Genomic DNA, 18,458 nt, shown 5'->3' on the forward strand with positions numbered 1-18,458 from the left:
CAGGTCAAACATTTTCTGTAAGTCTTCACAAGGTTTTCACACACTGTTGCTGGTATTTTGGCCCATTCCTCCATGCAGATCTCCTCTGTTTTGGGGCTGTCGCTGGGCAACACGAACTTTCAACTCCCTCCAAAGATTTTCTATGGGGTTGAGATCTGGAGACTGGCTAGGCCACTCCAGGACCTTGAAATGCTTCTTACGAAGCCACTCCTTCGTTGCCCGGGCGGTGTGTTTGGGATCATTGTCATGCTGAAAGACTCAGCCACGTTTCATCTTCATAGTGTGTTACTGATGGGAGGCTTTGTTACTTTGGTCCCAGCTCTCTGCAGGTCATTCACTAGGTCCCCCCGTGTGGTTCTGGGATTTTTGCTCACCGTTCTTGTGATCATTTTGACCCCACGGGGTGAGATCTTGCGTGGAGCCCCAGATCGAGGGAGATTATCAGTGTTCTTGTATGTCTTCCATTTCCTAATAATTGCTCCCACAGTTGATTTCTTCAAACCAAGCTGCTTACCTATTGCAGATTCAGTCTTCCCAGCCTGGTGCAGGTCTACAATTTTGTTTCTGGTATCCTTTGACAGCTCTTTGGTCTTGGCCATAGTGGAGTTTGGAGTGTGACTGTTTGAGGTTGTGAACAGGTGTCTTTTATACTGATAACAAGTTCAAACAGGTGCCATTAATACAGGTAACGAGTGGAGGACAGAGGAGCCTCTTAAAGAAGAAGTTACAGGTCTGTGAGAGCCAGAAATCTTGCTTGTTTGTAGGTGACCAAATACTTATTTTCCACCATAATTTGCAAATAAATTCATTAAAAATCCTACAATGTGATTTTCTGGAGAAAAAAAATCTCAATTTGTCTGTCATAGTTGACGTGTACCTATGATGAAAATTACGGCCTCTCTCATCTTTTTAAGTGGGAGAACTTGCACAATTGGTGGCTGACTAAATACTTTTTTCCCCCACTGTATAACCAAAAAGGGTTCTACCTGCAACCAAAAAGGGTTATCCAATGGGGACAGCCGAAGAACCCTTTTGGAACCTTTGTTCTAAGAGTGTATTTGGACAGTGGACTTCAAGTTTACTGTGTCTGTGTCTCTGTCTTATTTTTTTTTTTTTTTTTTTTTTTTTTTTTGTCATTTAGCAGATGCTCTTATCCAGAGCGACTTACATGAGCAATTAGGGTTAAGTGCCTTGCTCATGGGCACATCGACAGATCTTTCACCTAGTCGGCTCGGGGATTAGAACCAGCGACCTTTCGGTTACTGGCACAACGCTCTTAACCACTAAGCTACCTGCCGCCCTCTTAGCGGCAGGTAGCTTAGTGGAAAGATCTGTCTTATCTTAGCTAGACATTGCGCTTGAACATCAGGAGAGTGCAATGTTGGCGAGTCCGTTATGAAATGTTGCTATGTATCAGCAAAATAATGACGCATAAACCACAATGAGACTTGTACATTGGGTAATTGTTCTTACATCTTCTGCATTTAGTGTTGGGGAATTTACAGTATTTCACGAGTTTATGAAAAAAATGTTAATTCAATCACATGTATTTCATTACTTTAATTTTTTTTACAATAATGGACAATAAACCGTACTTAATTGACCCACAATATAATTTCACCACAAAGAGCCAACTAGTGAACTTCAAGTAGTAAACTTTCTTCAGAAAGAACCATCAACCATTAGCTTACTACCACTTCTTGACAAAACACACCATAGTCATGTGATTGTGCTGTGTAGTTTACACTGAGTCTGGATTTCAACACTCCTCTCTGCTCTCCTGAGGGGTGAAGTTACACTGTCATGTTTAGTTAGTGCTAACTTCTGAGCCCTCCTCCTAGCCTACATTCCTGTCACTATTCCAAGTTGTTCCTAAAGTTGCTCTGTCATGATAAGCGCTGGTCCCTCCTCCCTCCAGTTTTCCATTGCTTGAACTGTATTCCTAAAGTTGCCCTGTCATGTTTAGCCCTAGTCCCTCCAAACTCCCCAGTTTTCTATTGCTATTCCCTCACTCCTCCCTCTTCTTTCCAGAGTGGTAAAAAAGTTTGTCACGTTTACTCTTGGTCCCCCCTCCCTACAGTTTTTCATTTCTATCCCTAAAGTTGCCCTGTCATGATAAGTGCTGGTCCCTCCCTCCACAATGTTCCCATAGCTGTTCCTAGCAGAGCTGTTGTTGAGTCAGGCTTACTGCTTCCTGTTTCTTGGTCCCTCCTCCCTCCAGTTTTTCATTTCTATTCCTAGTTGCCCTGTCATGATAAGCGCTGGTCCCTCCTCCCTCCAGTTTTCCATTGCTAGTATTCCTAAAGTTGCCTTGTCATGTTTAGTCCTAGTCCCTCCCTCCACAATGTTCCCATAGCTGTTCCATAGCTGTTGTTGAGTCAGGCTTACTGCTTCCTGTTTCTCTCAGCTCAGCTAACCCGTGAAAGAGAGGGAGGGAGGGAGAAGGGTAGGACAGTATAAAGAGAGAGAGAGAGACCGGAGAGAAGGCACACAAAGTAAGGATTGTACACTTAGGGAGAAAGAGAGAGAAGGAAAAAGCAGTCACTCATTGTGGGCATATAAAAACAGAAGGAAAGGACTAACTACTGGTGAACTGGTGAGTGAAAAAAACGAATTTACAACTTGACTTTTGTGCCATTTCTGGGTCATTGCTTTCAGTCATAACTTTCTATAGCGACTGACATTGCAATTCCTGTTTGGGTCATATAGCAACATGCAAGAATCCGATGTGTGATCATTTGAAAGGCTTATTATCAACATATATATCATGTTTATATGGTATACTCTGTTGTAGATCATACTGTATGTGTAACATTGTTAATTATCTCAGCTCTGTTGTAAATACAGATATGGAGACAGAGAAGAAGATGCAGACACAAGTTGAGCTCACAGACAGGTAAGGCTGTGAACTGACGTTATAGCCAGCAGTATGCATGCTACTGATATCTGTGTTTTGATTTAACTTAGCAGACAGTTAATATACACTGTCTCTGTGCTTCCCTCTACCAAGCGTATGAAGATCTCAGACAAACTAAAATGTTTATTGTGTTAGTAAGTGTGTTATAAACATGTTGCTTTTGCAAGAGGCAGTGTTTCATGGGGTATTCTTCTGATTAGGTGTCTATTACTCTGACCTACCTTCACCTGCAGTATCTTATCTTAGTTTGCAGTTAGCCTCCATTGATAGACATGTGTTGGTTTTCCACCTTTAAGTGATAAGTCACCCAGCTGTTCTATATGTCAGTAGGCATTCCTCCTCTCATCCTTCTGTCAATCATCACTCAGCCTGTAAGATAGTCTTTATCACAGGTTGAATACAGAAGTTAACATGACTCTCCCCCATCTCTCTCTCTCTTTATCTCTCTCTCTCTCTCTCTCTCTCTCTCTCTCTCTCTCTCTCTCTCTCACTTCCTCGCTCTCTCTCTCTCTCTCTCTCTCTCTCTCTCTTTCTCTCTCTCTCACTTCCCCTCTCTCTCTATCTTTATCTCTCTCTCTCTCACACACACTTCCTCTCTATCTCTCTGTTTGTGAACAGCACAGTAATGGTGTAACATTACAGGTTGAATACAGGGGTTCATATGTTTTCCTCTCTCTCTCCCACAGTGATCTGTCGGAGCAGATTAAAGCTGTAACCAAGGACAGCCATGTCAGAGCAGAGAACACTGAACTGATGCTGGCCTACCAGAGAGGAAACGTCAGTCTGACACAGTACAAGGTAATCAATCAATAATATAACATTAATAAAGATAAAGATTAGTAAAGACAATTCATCTATTCATCTCTTTGCTTAAACCTCTGCTGCACGTTAGTAAATGCAGATACTAGCATTTACAACACAATTAGTTTTGTGATTCCCTATCTATACTGTAATTCCCATCAGTTGATCTGAATCTTCAGTGTGGACATGCAACATTTTTCTAGCTGGAGCGCCATGCATCATCATGCACCATCATTCTATCATGTACTGCTATAAACTGTTGTGGGTCAAGGTACTGTATTTTGTGTATAACGGAGGTATTGAGACTAACCCTAGTTTATCTCCTTTCCTTATCTCCTTTCCTCAGCTTCTCCTGTGCTCCCTCTATGAGATCTATCAAGCGCTAGAGGAAGCGCTGGACAGCAACTCCAACCACCCGAGTGTCGCGCCTATATACTTCCCCCTGGAACTAGCACGGCTGGAGTCAGTGGAGAGAGACCTAGAGCATTTCTATGGGCAGGACTGGAGAGAGAAGATTGTTGTACCGGCCGCCACTAAAATATATGCCCATAGACTCAGACAGGTGTGTATTAAACTGGACTGGTCTGGACTCTAACCTACTGTGGAAGTTGAATCATACTATAATGCTATATAGCAGGGTTTCCCAAACTCGGTCCTGGGGTCCCCCGTGGGTACACATTTTGGTTTTTGCCCTAGCACCACACAGACTCATCATCAACCTTTGATTATTTGAATAAGCTGTGCAGTGCTAGGGCAAAACCCAAAACGTTCCAGGACCAAGATTGGGAAACCCTGCCTTATGAAGCCATGTTCCATCTGATGGAGGTAAATGAGGCTTCAAAAATTCCAATGTGAATTCAGTTGAACGTTAGAAGTTGAGACACTTTTGTAAAATAATTTGGTTACTTGGAATGGGTTTATAATGCATGGTCACCAATGACTGTACTGACTTTCTCTCTCTCTCTTTCTCTCTGTCTCTCTCCCTCTCTCTATTTCTCTCCTTCCCTCCCCAGATCGGCAAAGACAACCCTGAGTACCTAGTGGCCCACGCATACACCCGCTACCTCGGCGACCTATCTGGGGGACAAGTCCTTGGCCGCATTACCCAGAAGTCTCTGGGGCTGAAGGGTGGCGAGGGTCTGTCGTTCTTTTCCTTCCCGGGCGTGAGCAGCCCCAACCTGTTCAAACAGCTGTACAGGAGTAGAATGAACAGCATAGAGCTGGATGAGGACGAGAGAATAGGAATGCTGGAGGAGGCTGTCAGAGCCTTCGAGTTGAACATCCAGGTGAGGAGGAGTGGAGGATGGGGTGGGTTGGGGAGATAGGGGGATGACGAGGAATAGGGAAACGGGACAGCCATGGTTTAGGGGTGTGATATAAGGTTAGATATTAGGGTTGGTGTTCAACCATAAGCTAAATGAGTGCCATTGAGTTTTTTTTAATGAGCTTCTTGGCTCTTCGTACATAAGATGACTGAGTTTTGACTGACGTTGTCTTGCCTCTGTTTGTGATGCAGGTCTTTGATGATCTTCAGAAGATGGTGTCTGTGACAGAGAGGGAAAGTGAGCTCATGCATACGACAAGCAGAAATAGATGCACAAGACACGTGTCGACACACTCCAAACTGGCTGATGGTAAGTTACACACACACACACACACACACACACACACACACACACACACACACACACACACAGAGACAGACAGACAGACAGACAGACAGACAGACAGACAGACAGACAGACAGACAGACAGACGCAGACATACACAGACACACACACACACACACACACATATGCATGTGCGAACGCACGCACACACAGACACACGCATGGACACACACACTCACACCAATTGAATATGATGATGGTAATACTTAATACATATCCAATTACTGTGTTAAATAACACTAATAATGACTCCTTTCCTCTTTTCTCAGGGGAGAAACTGATGGCTAGATCCCTTCAGATCCAGACCAGTCTGATCAACGCATCACCCCTCTTCAGAATGATGCTGGGGATCTGTGTAGCCCTGGCAACAGTTGGCATGGGAATCTATGCTTTCTAAAGAAGTGCTTTCAGCAAAGTTTTATCCGTCCATAACAGAAGATTACCCTAGACCTAGAAGATGTCCTTAAAAAGGATGAAGGACCCCATATTTTATAATGTTGTTGATCCTAAATAGTTTTCAAAGAAGTGTTAAAAAACGAAATACTGTACATAAGTAAGTAATAACTTAGTAATATACATTCTTATAGTTCCTGTGTTGTATGTAGCCACATTAAACTATGAGTTAGGATGTGTATGAAATTGATACATGTATATGTGTCTGACTGGCAGTATTACCTCAATGTACACCAGTATAAAATCACTAGTACACTAGTAATAGACTAGTACTCCTGAACATTTTGTGAAATGTCAATGTCAAAAATGAAATCTATCCTTTTTAATTTACAATCTCAAGATTTAGCAATTACTACTGTAATATCTCAACGCATCGAAAAACCAATTTCTGTAAAGTCAGTTATACTGTTTGTGAAATTTGTTGAACAAAAATATTTGATGTATATACTGTATATATATATTTTTTTAAATAAAAAGACTATACCATGTGGGGTATAAAATGCACTGATAATTTCTTCATCGTCTACATGATTTAAAATCAGTTCCTCTATGAACATCGAACCACAGCCTAACAATATAGATTGATCATTTCGTTTTATCTCAATCGGTGTGAATAAGAAATCAAGTAAAATGAATATCCTTTAAAATGAAGAAAACGACAATAAAAGAGGAATACAAAATACAAAATATCAGGCTGTTACAGTTCCGTTGTTGTTGGAGTCTTGTGGGGTTTCTAATCAGAAATGCCAAGGCCCAAATCTAATCAGAAATGCCAAGGCCCAAATCTAATCAGAAATGCCAAGGCCCAAATCTAATCAGAAATGCCAAGGCCCAAATCTAATCAGAAATGCCAAGGCCCAAATCTAATCAGAAATGCCAAGGCCCAAATCTAATCAGAAATGCCAAGGCCCAAATCTAATCAGAAATGCCAAGGCCCAAATCTAATCAGAAATGCCAAGGCCCAAATCTAATCAGAAATGCCAAGGTCCAAATCTAATCAGAAATGCCAAGGCCCAAATCTAATCAGAAATGCCAAGGCCCAAATCTAATCAGAAATGCCAAGGCCCAAATCTAATCAGAAATGCCAAGGCCCAAATCTAATCAGAAATGCCAAGGCCCAAATCTAATCAGAAATGCCAAGGTCCAAATCTAATCAGAAATGCCAAGGTCCAAATCTAATCAGAAATGCCAAGGTCCAAATCTAATCAGAAATGCCAAGGCCCAAATCTAATCAGAAATGCCAAGGCCCAAATCTAATCAGAAATGCCAAGGCCCAAATCCCATAATTCTATTTCCAAAATAATAACAGACAAATGAAATAACAATGTCAGGCTGTTAGAATTCTCTTCAAATATAAAAGTATTGTGGTGATAATAGATAGTTCCGTGGTAGCATGGGCTCCATGTTTAAACGCCAGTCAGAAACAACAGCTTGGGAGAGTTCCGATTCCGGCACAGAGTCGCTAACTTCCTCAAAGTTGCTATTACCTTGCTCCTTCAGCTGTATTTCTTCTTTGAACAAGAACTTAGAGCATGGCTCTCCATCATACTCTGGGTAATAAGTCCCTCCTCCTTGTTAGCAGCACAGTGATCAGGTACACTTAGCAATCCACAGAGCTATGAGGCGAACCACATAGCGGTTGAAGATCTTTGATCCCAGTCCAAGTGCTCTCGCCAGCACCATTCTGGGGCTTAGTATCTCCTCCACGTTCTCCATGATGTTCGTGGCCACCTCCAAGTGATCTGTGGACTGCTGAAGAGTGTTGACCAGCTGCTTCCCCCCAGTGACCTGGACCCATAGCAAGGACCATAGGAGAGCTTCTGCATCCTTCAAAAGAGGGGTGACCTTCAGAGAAAGTCAGTTCCGAAAGGGTTTGTAATTCACTTGAAGAAGCACCTGGGAGATAATGTGACTGATGGTATAACTGAGCACCACGACCTGCTTCGGGAAGGTCTTGCCCTTGGAGCAGCTCTCGTCACCTTGGTCCCAATTTCAGCGAGGGCTCTTTGGACGATGTCCCTTGTGCTGTCTCCTTCTGCCGCCGTGTCCACCAGGCTCTCCACAACCTCCCTGACTTCCTGTGGAATCTCCAACTGGGTTTGGCTGAGGGGCTCTACCTGGAGCATCTCCTCTGAGCTGATCTCAGGTTGGGCATGTTTCTCTGCGTTGTCAGTGAAGAGCTGCTGTTGCTCCACGATGATCTTCACATGGAAAAGAGAGAAATACATGTTATCTCTAAATGCTCATCTTATAACTATTGATATAGGTTAAAACAGCAGTCTATAATTAGATATTTATATATTTTATTTTCAATACATTTGCAAAAATATCTAAAATCATGTTTTCACTTTGTCATTATGGAGTTTTGTGTGTAGATGGGTGTATATATTTTTTAAAAATCAATTTCGAATTTCAGGCTGTAACACAACAAATTGTGGAATAAGTCAAGGGGTATGAATACTTCTGAATGCACTGTTTGTATGTCTTATGAAACATACAGTAGGCCTCTATTACTACAGTATTACACTGAAAATCATCCCAAACAGGGATAAGAGAAGCCAGTCATACCTTTCCAGTAGACAGGAGAGACGGGCATCGTTCCACATTGAGCTCTCTCTGAACATCCTGCTCCATGTTAATGAGCCTGTGCCGACTCCTCACCTTCAAAGTTTGTCTGTGAGTTTGGATTTAGTGGAATATTGAGTTGCATATTAGCAGTGGCAAATATTTGTACAAATGAAGGCATTTACAACTCATTTTGCACACCTGACACACTTGACAATGTCATTTTGATCAGGCTATTATAGATATTTTACATCACGCTGGTTATAAAGTTAAGTATATTTCTTACCAGCTCAATGAGGTAGGGGTTTCTCCCCTCTGTCACTTCCTGAAATCTACAAATGAAACACAGAATGCATATCAGTCACTTTGTGTCATATATTCAGCAAAGAGACTTATTAACGTGCTTTGGCCATGTATTTCACTTTATCATTAGCTAAACAGGAAAGTGTTGGACAGGTTGAATTCCTGTGGACCTTGAGGTCTCACTCACTGTTTCAGGAAGGCTTTCTTAGCATTGAAGATGACAGGCCACCATTAGCTCTGGTTCATTTGAACTGGTACAAACCTATAAGGGATATGACGGGCCACTTTCAACCTATTATCATTTATCACTTCCTATGTAGGTCTACATTTTAAAAAATCCATGACATTTTTTTACCTGCTCATCAAGGTATGACAGAAGCCAGTATGTGTGGATGCATTGGAAATGCATTTGAAATACATGGGCCCCGTGTATCTCAGTTGGTAGAGCATGGCACTTGCAACGCCAGGGTTGTGGGTTCGATTCCCACGGGGGGCCAGTATGAAAACTTTTTTTTATTTTTTTTATGTATGCACTCACTAACTGTAAGTCGCTCTGGATAAGAGCGTCTGCTAAATGACTAAAATGTAAAATGTTCACTACAACCTATTCTAAAGCGAAGAGAACCAAGGGAACCTATAAATGTATCATGGACAGAATCAAACAAATATCAGAGAGCGATGTGTATGCCACAACGCCAGATAGAGGTTATGAAGTTATTTCACCTTCATAAAGTAATATTGAGGTGTTTTACACAGTGACGTCACTAGATGGCGCACAATGTCAAGCGATGTTTTTGTCGTCATACAATTGAATTGGGCCTCATGCGGGCCCGCAGTAAACACATAGAGATCCTATTAAATTACTAGTGGGGCTTTGTCATAAACCCTCAAAGTTGCATAATGGGGAAAAATCCAAAACCAGTCTAATTGGAACGAATGGCAGTATAGACATAGGTAATATAAACTCAGCAAAAAAATAAACTTCCTCTCACTGTCAACTGCGTTTATTTTCAGCAAACTTAACATGTGTAAATATTTGTATGAACATAACAAGACTCAACAACTGAGACATAAACTGAACAAGTTCCACAGACATGTGACTAACAGAAATTGAATAATGTGTCCCTGAACAAAGGGGGGGTCAAAATCAAAAGTAACAGTCAGTATCTGGTGTGGCCACCAGCTGCATTAAGTACTGCAGTGCATCTCCTCCTCATGGACTACACCAGATTTGCCAGTTCTCGCTGTGAGATGTTACCCCACTCTTCCACCAAGGCACTTGCAAGTTCCCAGACATTTCTGGGGGGAATGGCCCTAGCCCTCACCCTCCGATCCAACAGGTCCCAGACGTGCTCAATGGGATTGAGATCCGGGCTCTTCGCTGGCCATGGCAGAACACTGACATTCCTGTCTTGCAGGAAATCACGCACAGAACGAGTAGTATGGCTGGTGGCATTGTCATGCTGGATGGTCATGTCAGGATGAGCCTGCAGGAAGGGTACCACATGAGGGAGGAGGATGTCTTCCCTGTAACGCACAGCATTGAGATTGCCTGCAATGACAACAAGCTCAGTCCGATGATGCTGTGACACACCGCCCCAGACCATGACGGACCCTCTACCTCTAAATCGATCCCGCTCCAGAGTACAGGCCTCGGTGTAACGCTCATTCCTTCAACGATAAACGCGAATCCGACCATCACCCCTGGTGAGACAAAACCGCGACTCGTCAGTGAAGAGCACTTTTTGCCAGTCCTGTCTGGTCCAGCGACAGTGGGTTTGTGCCCATAGGCGACGTTGTTGCCGGGGATGTCTGGTGAGGACCTGCCTTACAACAGGCCTACAAGCCCTCAGTCAAGCCTCTCTCAGCCTATTGCGGACAGTCTGAGCACTGATGGAGGGATTGTGCGTTCCTGGTGTAACTCGGGCAGTTGTTGTTGCCATCCTGTACCTGTCCCGCAGGTGTGATGTTCGGATGTACCGATCCTGTGCAGGTGTTGTTACACGTGGTCTGCCACTGCGAGGACGATCAGCTGTCCGTCCTGTCTCCCTGTAGCGCTGTCTTAGGCGTCTCACAGTACCGACATTGCAATTTATTGCCCTGGCCACATCTGCAGTCCTCATGCCACCTTGTGGTCCTCTGTAGCTCAACTGGTAGAGCACCGCGCTTGTAACGCCAAGGTAGTGGGTTCGATCCCCGGGACCACCCATACACAAAAAAATGTATGCACGCATAACTGTAAGTCGCTTTGGATAAAAGCGTCTGCTAAATGGCATATTATTATTATTATATTATTGCAGCATGCCTATGGCACGTTCACGCAGATGAGCAGGGACCCTGGGCATCTTTCTTTTGGTGTTTTTCAGAGTCAAAGTTTTCATAACTTTGACCTTAATTTCCTACCGTCTGTAAGCTGTTAGTGTCTTAACGACCGTTCCACAGGTGCATGTTCATTAATTGTTTATGGTTCATTGAACAAGCATGGGAAACAGTGTTTAAACCCTTTACAATGAAGAAGTTATTTGGATTTTTACTAATTATCTTTGAAAGACAGGGTCCTGAAAAAGGGACGTTTCTTTTTTTGCTGAGTTTATACGGCATTTAGCAGACGCTTTTATCCTAAGCGACTTACAGTTATGTGTATATACATTTTACATATGGGTGGCCTGGAAATGGAACCCACAACCCTGGCGATGAAAGCACCATGCTCTACCAACTGAAACATAAAGGACCACCATATAGGTGATGCATTTCCTGCTTTTACTTATGCAGGAAAATTAAAGTTAAACATGTGATGTATCAGAAATTGTGTAATGGAATTATAGTCAACCTTAAATATTGTCATATAATTAATTATAAATACAGTTTATACTGGTTTTCCACCAATTTACTATGTAAATAGCCTCAAAAATACCTTAGGCATGCTGCAAGGAGTCATGAGGACTGCAGATGTGGCCAGGTTATCCTGTGGATGTGATATATACTGGAATCATAATAAACTTAAATCAAGCTAACCTGTTATGCCAAACATGGTGCACTTGCAATTCATTATTACAAACTGTTAAAGCAATGTAACAACTATGACGAAACAGATACAAAATGAGAATAAGGTCATAAGAAACCATATCTGGAAGATAATTCAGTATATAATGAAGAAGCTTAAATTTGGCATCTACTTTTTATTGTAGTTTGTCCTGAAAGCTGAGCCCTCATTGCAAACACATTATAAACCCCAATAACAGCAACCAGGAACACTTTGACTAATCATATTCTTCTTTTAGTAGAAACACTCTCCATCTCCAGCTTCAAGGAACACTAAAACAATGACATGAGTATCAGAAATGATTGTACTTCACAGGAGTTGGCTCACGTTCACCTAAAAGGGCATAGATCTAGGACTGAATTGAATAGCAGTCATATTTTTAGAGAGTTGGTGATGAGGGTACATTTCAAATACTGTCCAGGTTTTGACTTCACCACAGTAGTGTCCACAATCAGATAGTTACATTCAGAATGGGTTCAATTCATTATCCATTCTATTCTCCTCAGTTTGAGTCTGCACCCTCTCTCACTTGTCTTTACTTTGTTAGTTGTTAGTATCAAATCACACAATCAATCAATCAATAACAGTTTCCTATTAATTTTAGTCCAATAATCAATCGACAAACAGTTTAAAAAGTTTCTTTCCAGTCCTGGGGGCTCTGGAATTCCATCATGTAGAATAGATCATCACTATAACACAAAAAAAACAGATCAATATTCACACACATTTTCTGACTACATTGGAAAACACTCTAGATACAACCTTTATATGCAGTATCCAAACACCGTAAATTAAAATGACTTTTTTAAAATTTTGACACGTTCTCACTCTCTTTTACTCTTGTCAAACACTTATACAATAAAGTTATTCAAAGAGACACTAGAGTGAGTAGTAGGAGAAAGAGGGAAAAGGAGTACAAACAAGAGATTTCCTCTGTCCTGGTTAAGGGCCTGTATTCAATTATGATCTAAAAGGCTAAACTGATCCTAAGACTATACAGTCCCAGACCTACACAGTACCAGAGGAGATCCCAAGGTGCATAGAGTTTGGGGATGGATAATTGCACAGCGTATTTGGCTACATCCAAAATGGCACCCTAATCCCTACATAGTGCACTACTCTTGACCAGTTCCTGCATAGTGCTTTGCTCAAAAGTAGTGCATTATATAGGTATTAGGGTGTCATTTCGGACGCAAAAGTCAATCACTGACAGTAAACATAACAATGAGAATGAACAACAACAACAAACCATGTTCTCATAAAAGTAAGACAGCACACAGTCAAGGCAAAGCTTTGTAAGGAAAAAGATCCAAGGTGAAAAAGCAGTTTAGGGTACTAAGAGCTAGCCTAGTAAGGCTTGCCACCTTGGCAAGACAGCACAAACAGATCTGGGACCAGGCTAACTAACAGCTACAACAACACACCCAAACACACCCCGTAAAACATACATACAGTGGGGAGAACAAGTATTTGATACACTGCCGATTTTGCAGGTTTTCCTACTTACAAAGCATGTAGAGGTCTGACATTTTTATCATAGGTACACTTCAACTGTGAGAGACGGAATCTAAAACAAAAATCCAGAAAATCACATTGTATGATTTTTAAGTAATTAATTAGCATTTTATTGCATGACATAAGTATTTGATCACCTACCAACCAGTAAGAATTCCGGCTCTCACAGACCTGTTAGTTTTTCTTTAAGAAGCCCTCCTGTTCTCCACTCATTACCTGTATTAACTGCACCTGTTTGAACTCGTTACCTATATAAAAGACACCTGTCCACACACTCAATCAAACAGACTCCAACCTCTCCACAATGGCCAAGACCAGAGAGCTGTGTAAGGACATCAGGGATAAAATTGTAGACCTGCACAAGGCTGGGATGGGCTACAGGACAATAGGCAAGCAGCTTGGTGAGAAGGCAACAACTGTTGGAGCAATTATTAGAAAATGGAAGAAGTTCAAGATGACGGTCAATCATCCTCGGTCTGGGGCTCCATGCAAGATCTCACCTCGTGGGGCATCAATGATCATGAGGAAGGTGAGGAATCAGCCCAGAACTACATGGCAGGACCTGGTCAATGACCTGAAGAGAGCTGGGACCACAGTCTCAAAGAAAACCATTAGTAACACACTATGCCGTCATGGATTAAAATCCTGCAGCGCACGCAAGGTCCCCCTGCTCAAGCCAGTGCATGTCCCGTCTGAAGTTTGCCAATGACCATCTGGATGATCCAGAGGAGGAATGGGAGAAGGTCATGTGGTCTGATGAGACAAAAATAGAGCTTTTTGGTCTAAACTCCACTCGCCGTGTTTGGAGGAAGAAGAAGGATGAGTACAACCCCAAGAACACCATCCCAACTGTGAAGCATGGAGGTGGAAACATCATTCTTTGGGGATACTTTTCTGCAAAAGGGGACAGGACGACTGCACCGTATTGAGGCGAGGATGGATGGGGCCATGTATCGCGAGATCTTGGCCAACAACCTCCTTCCCTCAGTAAGAGCATTGAAGATGGGTCGTGGCTGGGTCTTCCAGCATGACAACGACCCGAAACACACAGCCAGGGCAACTAAGGAGTGGCTCCGTAAGAAGCATCTCAAGGTCCTGGAGTTGCCTAGCCAGTCTCCAGACCTGAACCTAATAGAAAATCTTTGGAGGGAGCTGAAAGTCCGTATTGCCCAGCGACAGCCCGAAATCTGAAGGATCTGGAGAAGGTCTGTATGGAGGAGTGGGCCAAAATCCCTGCTGCAGTGTGTGCAAACCTGGTCAAGACCTACAGGAAACGTATGATCTCTGTAATTGCAAACAAAGGTTTCTGTACCAAATATTAAGTTCTGCTTTTCTGATGTATCAAATACTTATGTCATGCAATAAAATGCCAAATTAATTACTTAAAAATCATACAATGTGATTTTCTGGATTTTTGTTTTAGATTCCGCCTCTCACAGTTGAAGTGTACCTATGATAAAAATTACAGACCTCTACATGCTTTGTAAGTAGGAAAACCTGCAAAATCGGCAGTGTATCAAATACTTGTTCTCCCCACTGTACATACAAATCCAACATCTCCAATGAAGGTATGAGGCCAGTAGTAACATCTCCAATGAAGGTATGAGGCCAGTAGTAAGTCATGAAGTAGCCTACTAGACAGGCATGGGATGGAGACCTCATAGTTTATTCTCATTACTTTGTGAACTTTTTTCTCTCTCTATGATTGCCCTTTGATTAGAAAAAAATGGCATTCTAGTAAAGAGCACTGTGCTTTTTGAGAGACATTCAAGGCCATACCAGTCTTAAAGCGAATTGGCCGAGACAGCAGTGTTAAGGTCGGGGGTCACCTTCTTTTGACCAATCAGAACAGAGCAATTCTTGCACTTCCTCATATCATATTGCACATTTTGGTCTGGAGGGGGATGAACCAACCACATAAACTAGGCTATAGCCTGGTCCCAGATCTGTTTGTGCTGTCTTGCCAATTGTTGTGCTGTTGTTAAGAAGACAGCACTAACAGATCCAAGACCAGGTTACATAAACTAAACTAATGGGCCAATCTCTAGTCTAACACCCTCAGATCATCCAAAAGTGAAATCAGTTGTCAATAATGTCTCTCATCATGACTTCTAAAGTTCTCCATCTATATCCTTTATCCTTAACATGTATTTGGCAACAAGTCTGAAAAGGCGAAAGAGAGACGTTCCTAATTACAAAAGCCCCATTTTCAACACTCTCAGTGTGGCACATCATAGCACACCCTACATATTTTGACACAACCCACCTCTCCTCCCAGGGCAGCTGTCTGTGTGACTAGAACAGAACATCCGGGTTAAAGGGGTGATGTGTCATAAGGGCGTTTGGCACCTCTATTAGAGGGGAAGTCGCTAGGATTCTGTACAAAATGGCACCCTATTCCCTATATAGTGCACTACTTTGGATCAGGGCCTATAAGGCTCTGGTGAAAAGTAGTACATTAAATAGGGAATAGTTTTGCAACTGAAAACATTTGAACGAGCGTTTCTTATTGGACAAGTCCCTCCCTGTTTTAATCTGTTTTCTTCCGTTTGGCCTAATGAACAGGACCCAGCCAGAGACTGCTCAGCTCAGTTCAGTTGGTCTCATAGGAGGAGAGCAGGGCTGCGTCCACAGGCTCCATACAGGAAGGACAGGTAAAGGACCTCATCAGCCAGGCGTCGATGCAGTCCACATGGTAGATGTGCAGGCAGGGAAGGAACCGGATGGGATCGCCGTACTCAAAGTCATTCATGCAGATCGCACACCTGGAGAGAGTGAGGCGCAAGACATGATAGCGTTTAGTCAAAATTTGGGACCAGTTTCAAATAATGAAAGGCCTACAGCTGACTTACATACGCTTTGTAATGGATGAGGTGAGTTCCCCCCCCCCCCCCATAGAATGGGTTGGGACCCACACATTTTCTTTTGGGTCATGGCTCAAGATAATGTGGCTAGAAATAGGACATTGCTATGAAATTAGTGTCTAAATTGGTTGTACTACAAGAAAAATGACATGGTTTGTCACAGGGCACAAAAAGACAGACTCACTCTTTGACTTTCTTGTCAGAGGGCTCAGAGCCGGGGTCGAAGATGCCTCTGGGGAGGTGGTGGATGAGGCCGATCCGCTGGGCGATACGGACCTGCTCCTCCTCTGTCAGCTGGCTGGCCAGGCGCGTCTGACTGGGGGTGGGGTGGTATACTGGCGCCTGGACACGCTCCTGTATGGCATGTGGGGAGAGGGGTACAGGGTAACCCATGATACAGTCATCAGGGAGTCTCTGGACCCCCCAAAACTACATGCAGATCCTCTACTATATCAGACAGTCAGATTTTATACCATTGACTTGATGGGGAAATGGACAGACTTCAAAGGTATGGAGAAGCCATGGAAGAAAGCCTTTATAGAAGTGTTAGTAAGCTAAACCATGCCAGAAATTCTAACATAACAGGTATAGCTTACTAGTGAACCCTACACTTCTGACAGAATACGAAATGAGTCTGGCAACAAGATACAAAACACAGCCCATGCAACATACAACGTGGGCAGTTAGCTGACATGGTTATCAATGGATCCCCGGTATAGATGTGATCCATCTCCCCCTGAACTTACCTGGTAAGGCGGTGGAGGCTCCCCTGGAACACTGGCTCCCTCGGACTCGTTGAGGAGAGACAAGTCGTCGGCGCCTTGCGAAAACAAACAGTTCCCCATTGAACTGGACCAGCACACACAACACCCACTACGACCAGGACAGCTAGCTAAGAGGACAGCAAGATAAGCACGTATTTTTTTTTGACGTGTCTTGCTAGATAAGTTGTTCTTTATCAGTAAGCTTAGCTTAGCTAGCCAGCTGGGTAGCTAGCTAGCAGGAACGAGCAGAAGCCCTCCAACGTCGATGCAGAAAAACAATAATAATCGCCGTGCAACTTGGAAATAAAAGTAAATATCGCTCCAAACAACGACATGTAAATACTGTACCTAATTATACCTATACCAAAGTCAGCGAACTGTGCATGACACCGATTACAATTTGTGCTATTTGGTTATTCGATCTGGCTTATTTTTAGATTAAACCTTTTGATGAATCCATCTTTGTTTTGGCTTTGTTTACAAACTGTATACACAGAAGTGACGTAGCTAGTTAATAGGAAGTTGGTAGATCCGGAAGTTGCCTTTTGAAAAAATGTGCGGGTAGGTGGACCAGAAAGTGTGCCTAATAAGCGGTGGTGTGAAGTACTACTTAAGTCGTAATTTGGGTTATCTGTAATATATTTTACTATGTATATATTTGACTACTTATACTCCACTACATTCCTAAAGAACATAATGTACTTTTTACTCCATACATTTTCCCCTGACACACAAAAGTACTCGTTACATTTCGAATGCTTAGCAGGACAGGAAATGGTCAAATTCAAGTACTTATCCCTGGTCATCCCTACTGCCTCTGATCTGGTGGACTCACTCAACACAAATGCTTCCTTTGTAAAGGATATCTGAGTGTTGGAGTTAAAGAAAATAAAATCATGCCATCTGGTTTACTTAATATAAGGAATGTGAAATGATTAAAACGTTTACTTTTGATACTTAAGTATATTTTAGCAATAACATTTATACTGAACAAAAATATAAATGCAACAATTTCAAAGATCTTTACTGAGTTACAGTTCATAGAAGGAAATTAGTCAATTTAAATACATTTATTAGGCCCTAATCTATGGATTTCACATGACTGGACAGGGTGCAGCCATGGGTGGGCCTGGGAGGGCATAGGCCCACCCACTGGGGAGCAGGCTGAGGCAATCAGAAATTCAGAAATTTCCATCCCCAACTACAACATTTTCCTTTCTAGATAGAACTGCCAAAGGGGGTGGAGTTGCAATCTACTGTAGAGATAGCCTGCAGAGCTCTATCATACTATCCAGGTCTGTGCCCAAACAGTTTGAGCTCCTACCTCTAAAAATCCACCTTTCCAGAAATAAGTCTCTCACTGTTGCCGCTTGCTACAGATCCCCCTCAGCCCCCAGCTGTGCCCTGGACACCATATGTGAATTGATTGCCCCCCATCTATCCTCAGAGTTCGTACTGCTTGGTGACCTAAACTGGGATATGCTTAACACCCCGGCCATCCTACAATCCAAACTAGATGCCCTCAATCTCACACAAATTATCAAGGAACCTACCAGGTACAAC

The 18,458-nt window shown here is 42.7% G+C and overlaps 2 protein-coding genes across 3 annotated transcripts; one reads left to right on the forward strand and one right to left on the reverse strand.

The window, feature by feature from the left end:
- The first annotated feature begins 2,485 nt into the window (after positions 1-2,485).
- On the forward strand, positions 2,486-6,345 carry hmox1b (heme oxygenase 1b). 2 transcript variants are annotated; one of them, XM_084199354.1, is made up of 7 exons: positions 2,486-2,596; positions 2,848-2,896; positions 3,604-3,715; positions 4,065-4,280; positions 4,732-5,004; positions 5,235-5,352; positions 5,658-6,345. In XM_084199354.1, the coding sequence occupies exons 2-7, from the start codon at positions 2,850-2,852 to the stop codon at positions 5,783-5,785; spliced, it is 894 nt and encodes a 297-aa protein (XP_084055480.1). In that variant the 5' UTR covers positions 2,486-2,596; positions 2,848-2,849; the 3' UTR covers positions 5,786-6,345. The 2 variants fall into 2 exon arrangements, with proteins under 2 accessions (XP_084055480.1, XP_084055481.1); XM_084199355.1 differs by having other exon boundaries at positions 2,489-2,596; positions 2,831-2,896.
- An 8,401-nt stretch (positions 6,346-14,746) lies between these two features.
- On the reverse strand, positions 14,747-17,360 carry LOC311125312 (RING finger protein 11-like). Its single transcript, XM_084199365.1, has 3 exons — positions 16,878-17,360; positions 16,316-16,485; positions 14,747-16,032 (listed from the first exon to the last, which is right to left on the reverse strand). Exons 1-3 carry the CDS (start codon positions 16,974-16,976, stop codon positions 15,861-15,863), a joined length of 441 nt encoding a protein of 146 aa, XP_084055491.1. The 5' UTR covers positions 16,977-17,360; the 3' UTR covers positions 14,747-15,860.
- Between the last annotated feature and the right edge of the window lie 1,098 nt (positions 17,361-18,458).

Source organism: Coregonus lavaretus (genome assembly GCF_964263955.1).
Source record: "Coregonus lavaretus genome assembly, contig: HAP1_SCAFFOLD_255, whole genome shotgun sequence".
NCBI lineage: Eukaryota > Metazoa > Chordata > Actinopteri > Salmoniformes > Salmonidae > Coregonus > Coregonus lavaretus.

Coding starts and splice junctions, on each gene's coding strand:
- LOC311125312 (XM_084199365.1), bottom strand. CDS start 16,976: ATGGGGAACTGTTTGTTTTCGCAAGGCGCCGACGACTTGTCTCTCCTC. Junction 16,486..16,877: donor AGCCTCCACCGCCTTACCAG/GTAAGTTCAGGG, acceptor CATGCCATACAG/GAGCGTGTCCAGGCGCCAGT. Junction 16,033..16,315: donor TCTGACAAGAAAGTCAAAGA/GTGAGTCTGTCT, acceptor CACTCTCTCCAG/GTGTGCGATCTGCATGAATG.
- hmox1b (XM_084199354.1), top strand. CDS start 2,850: ATGGAGACAGAGAAGAAGATGCAGACACAAGTTGAGCTCACAGACAG. Junction 3,716..4,064: donor TCAGTCTGACACAGTACAAG/GTAATCAATCAA, acceptor TCCTTTCCTCAG/CTTCTCCTGTGCTCCCTCTA. Junction 4,281..4,731: donor ATGCCCATAGACTCAGACAG/GTGTGTATTAAA, acceptor TTCCCTCCCCAG/ATCGGCAAAGACAACCCTGA.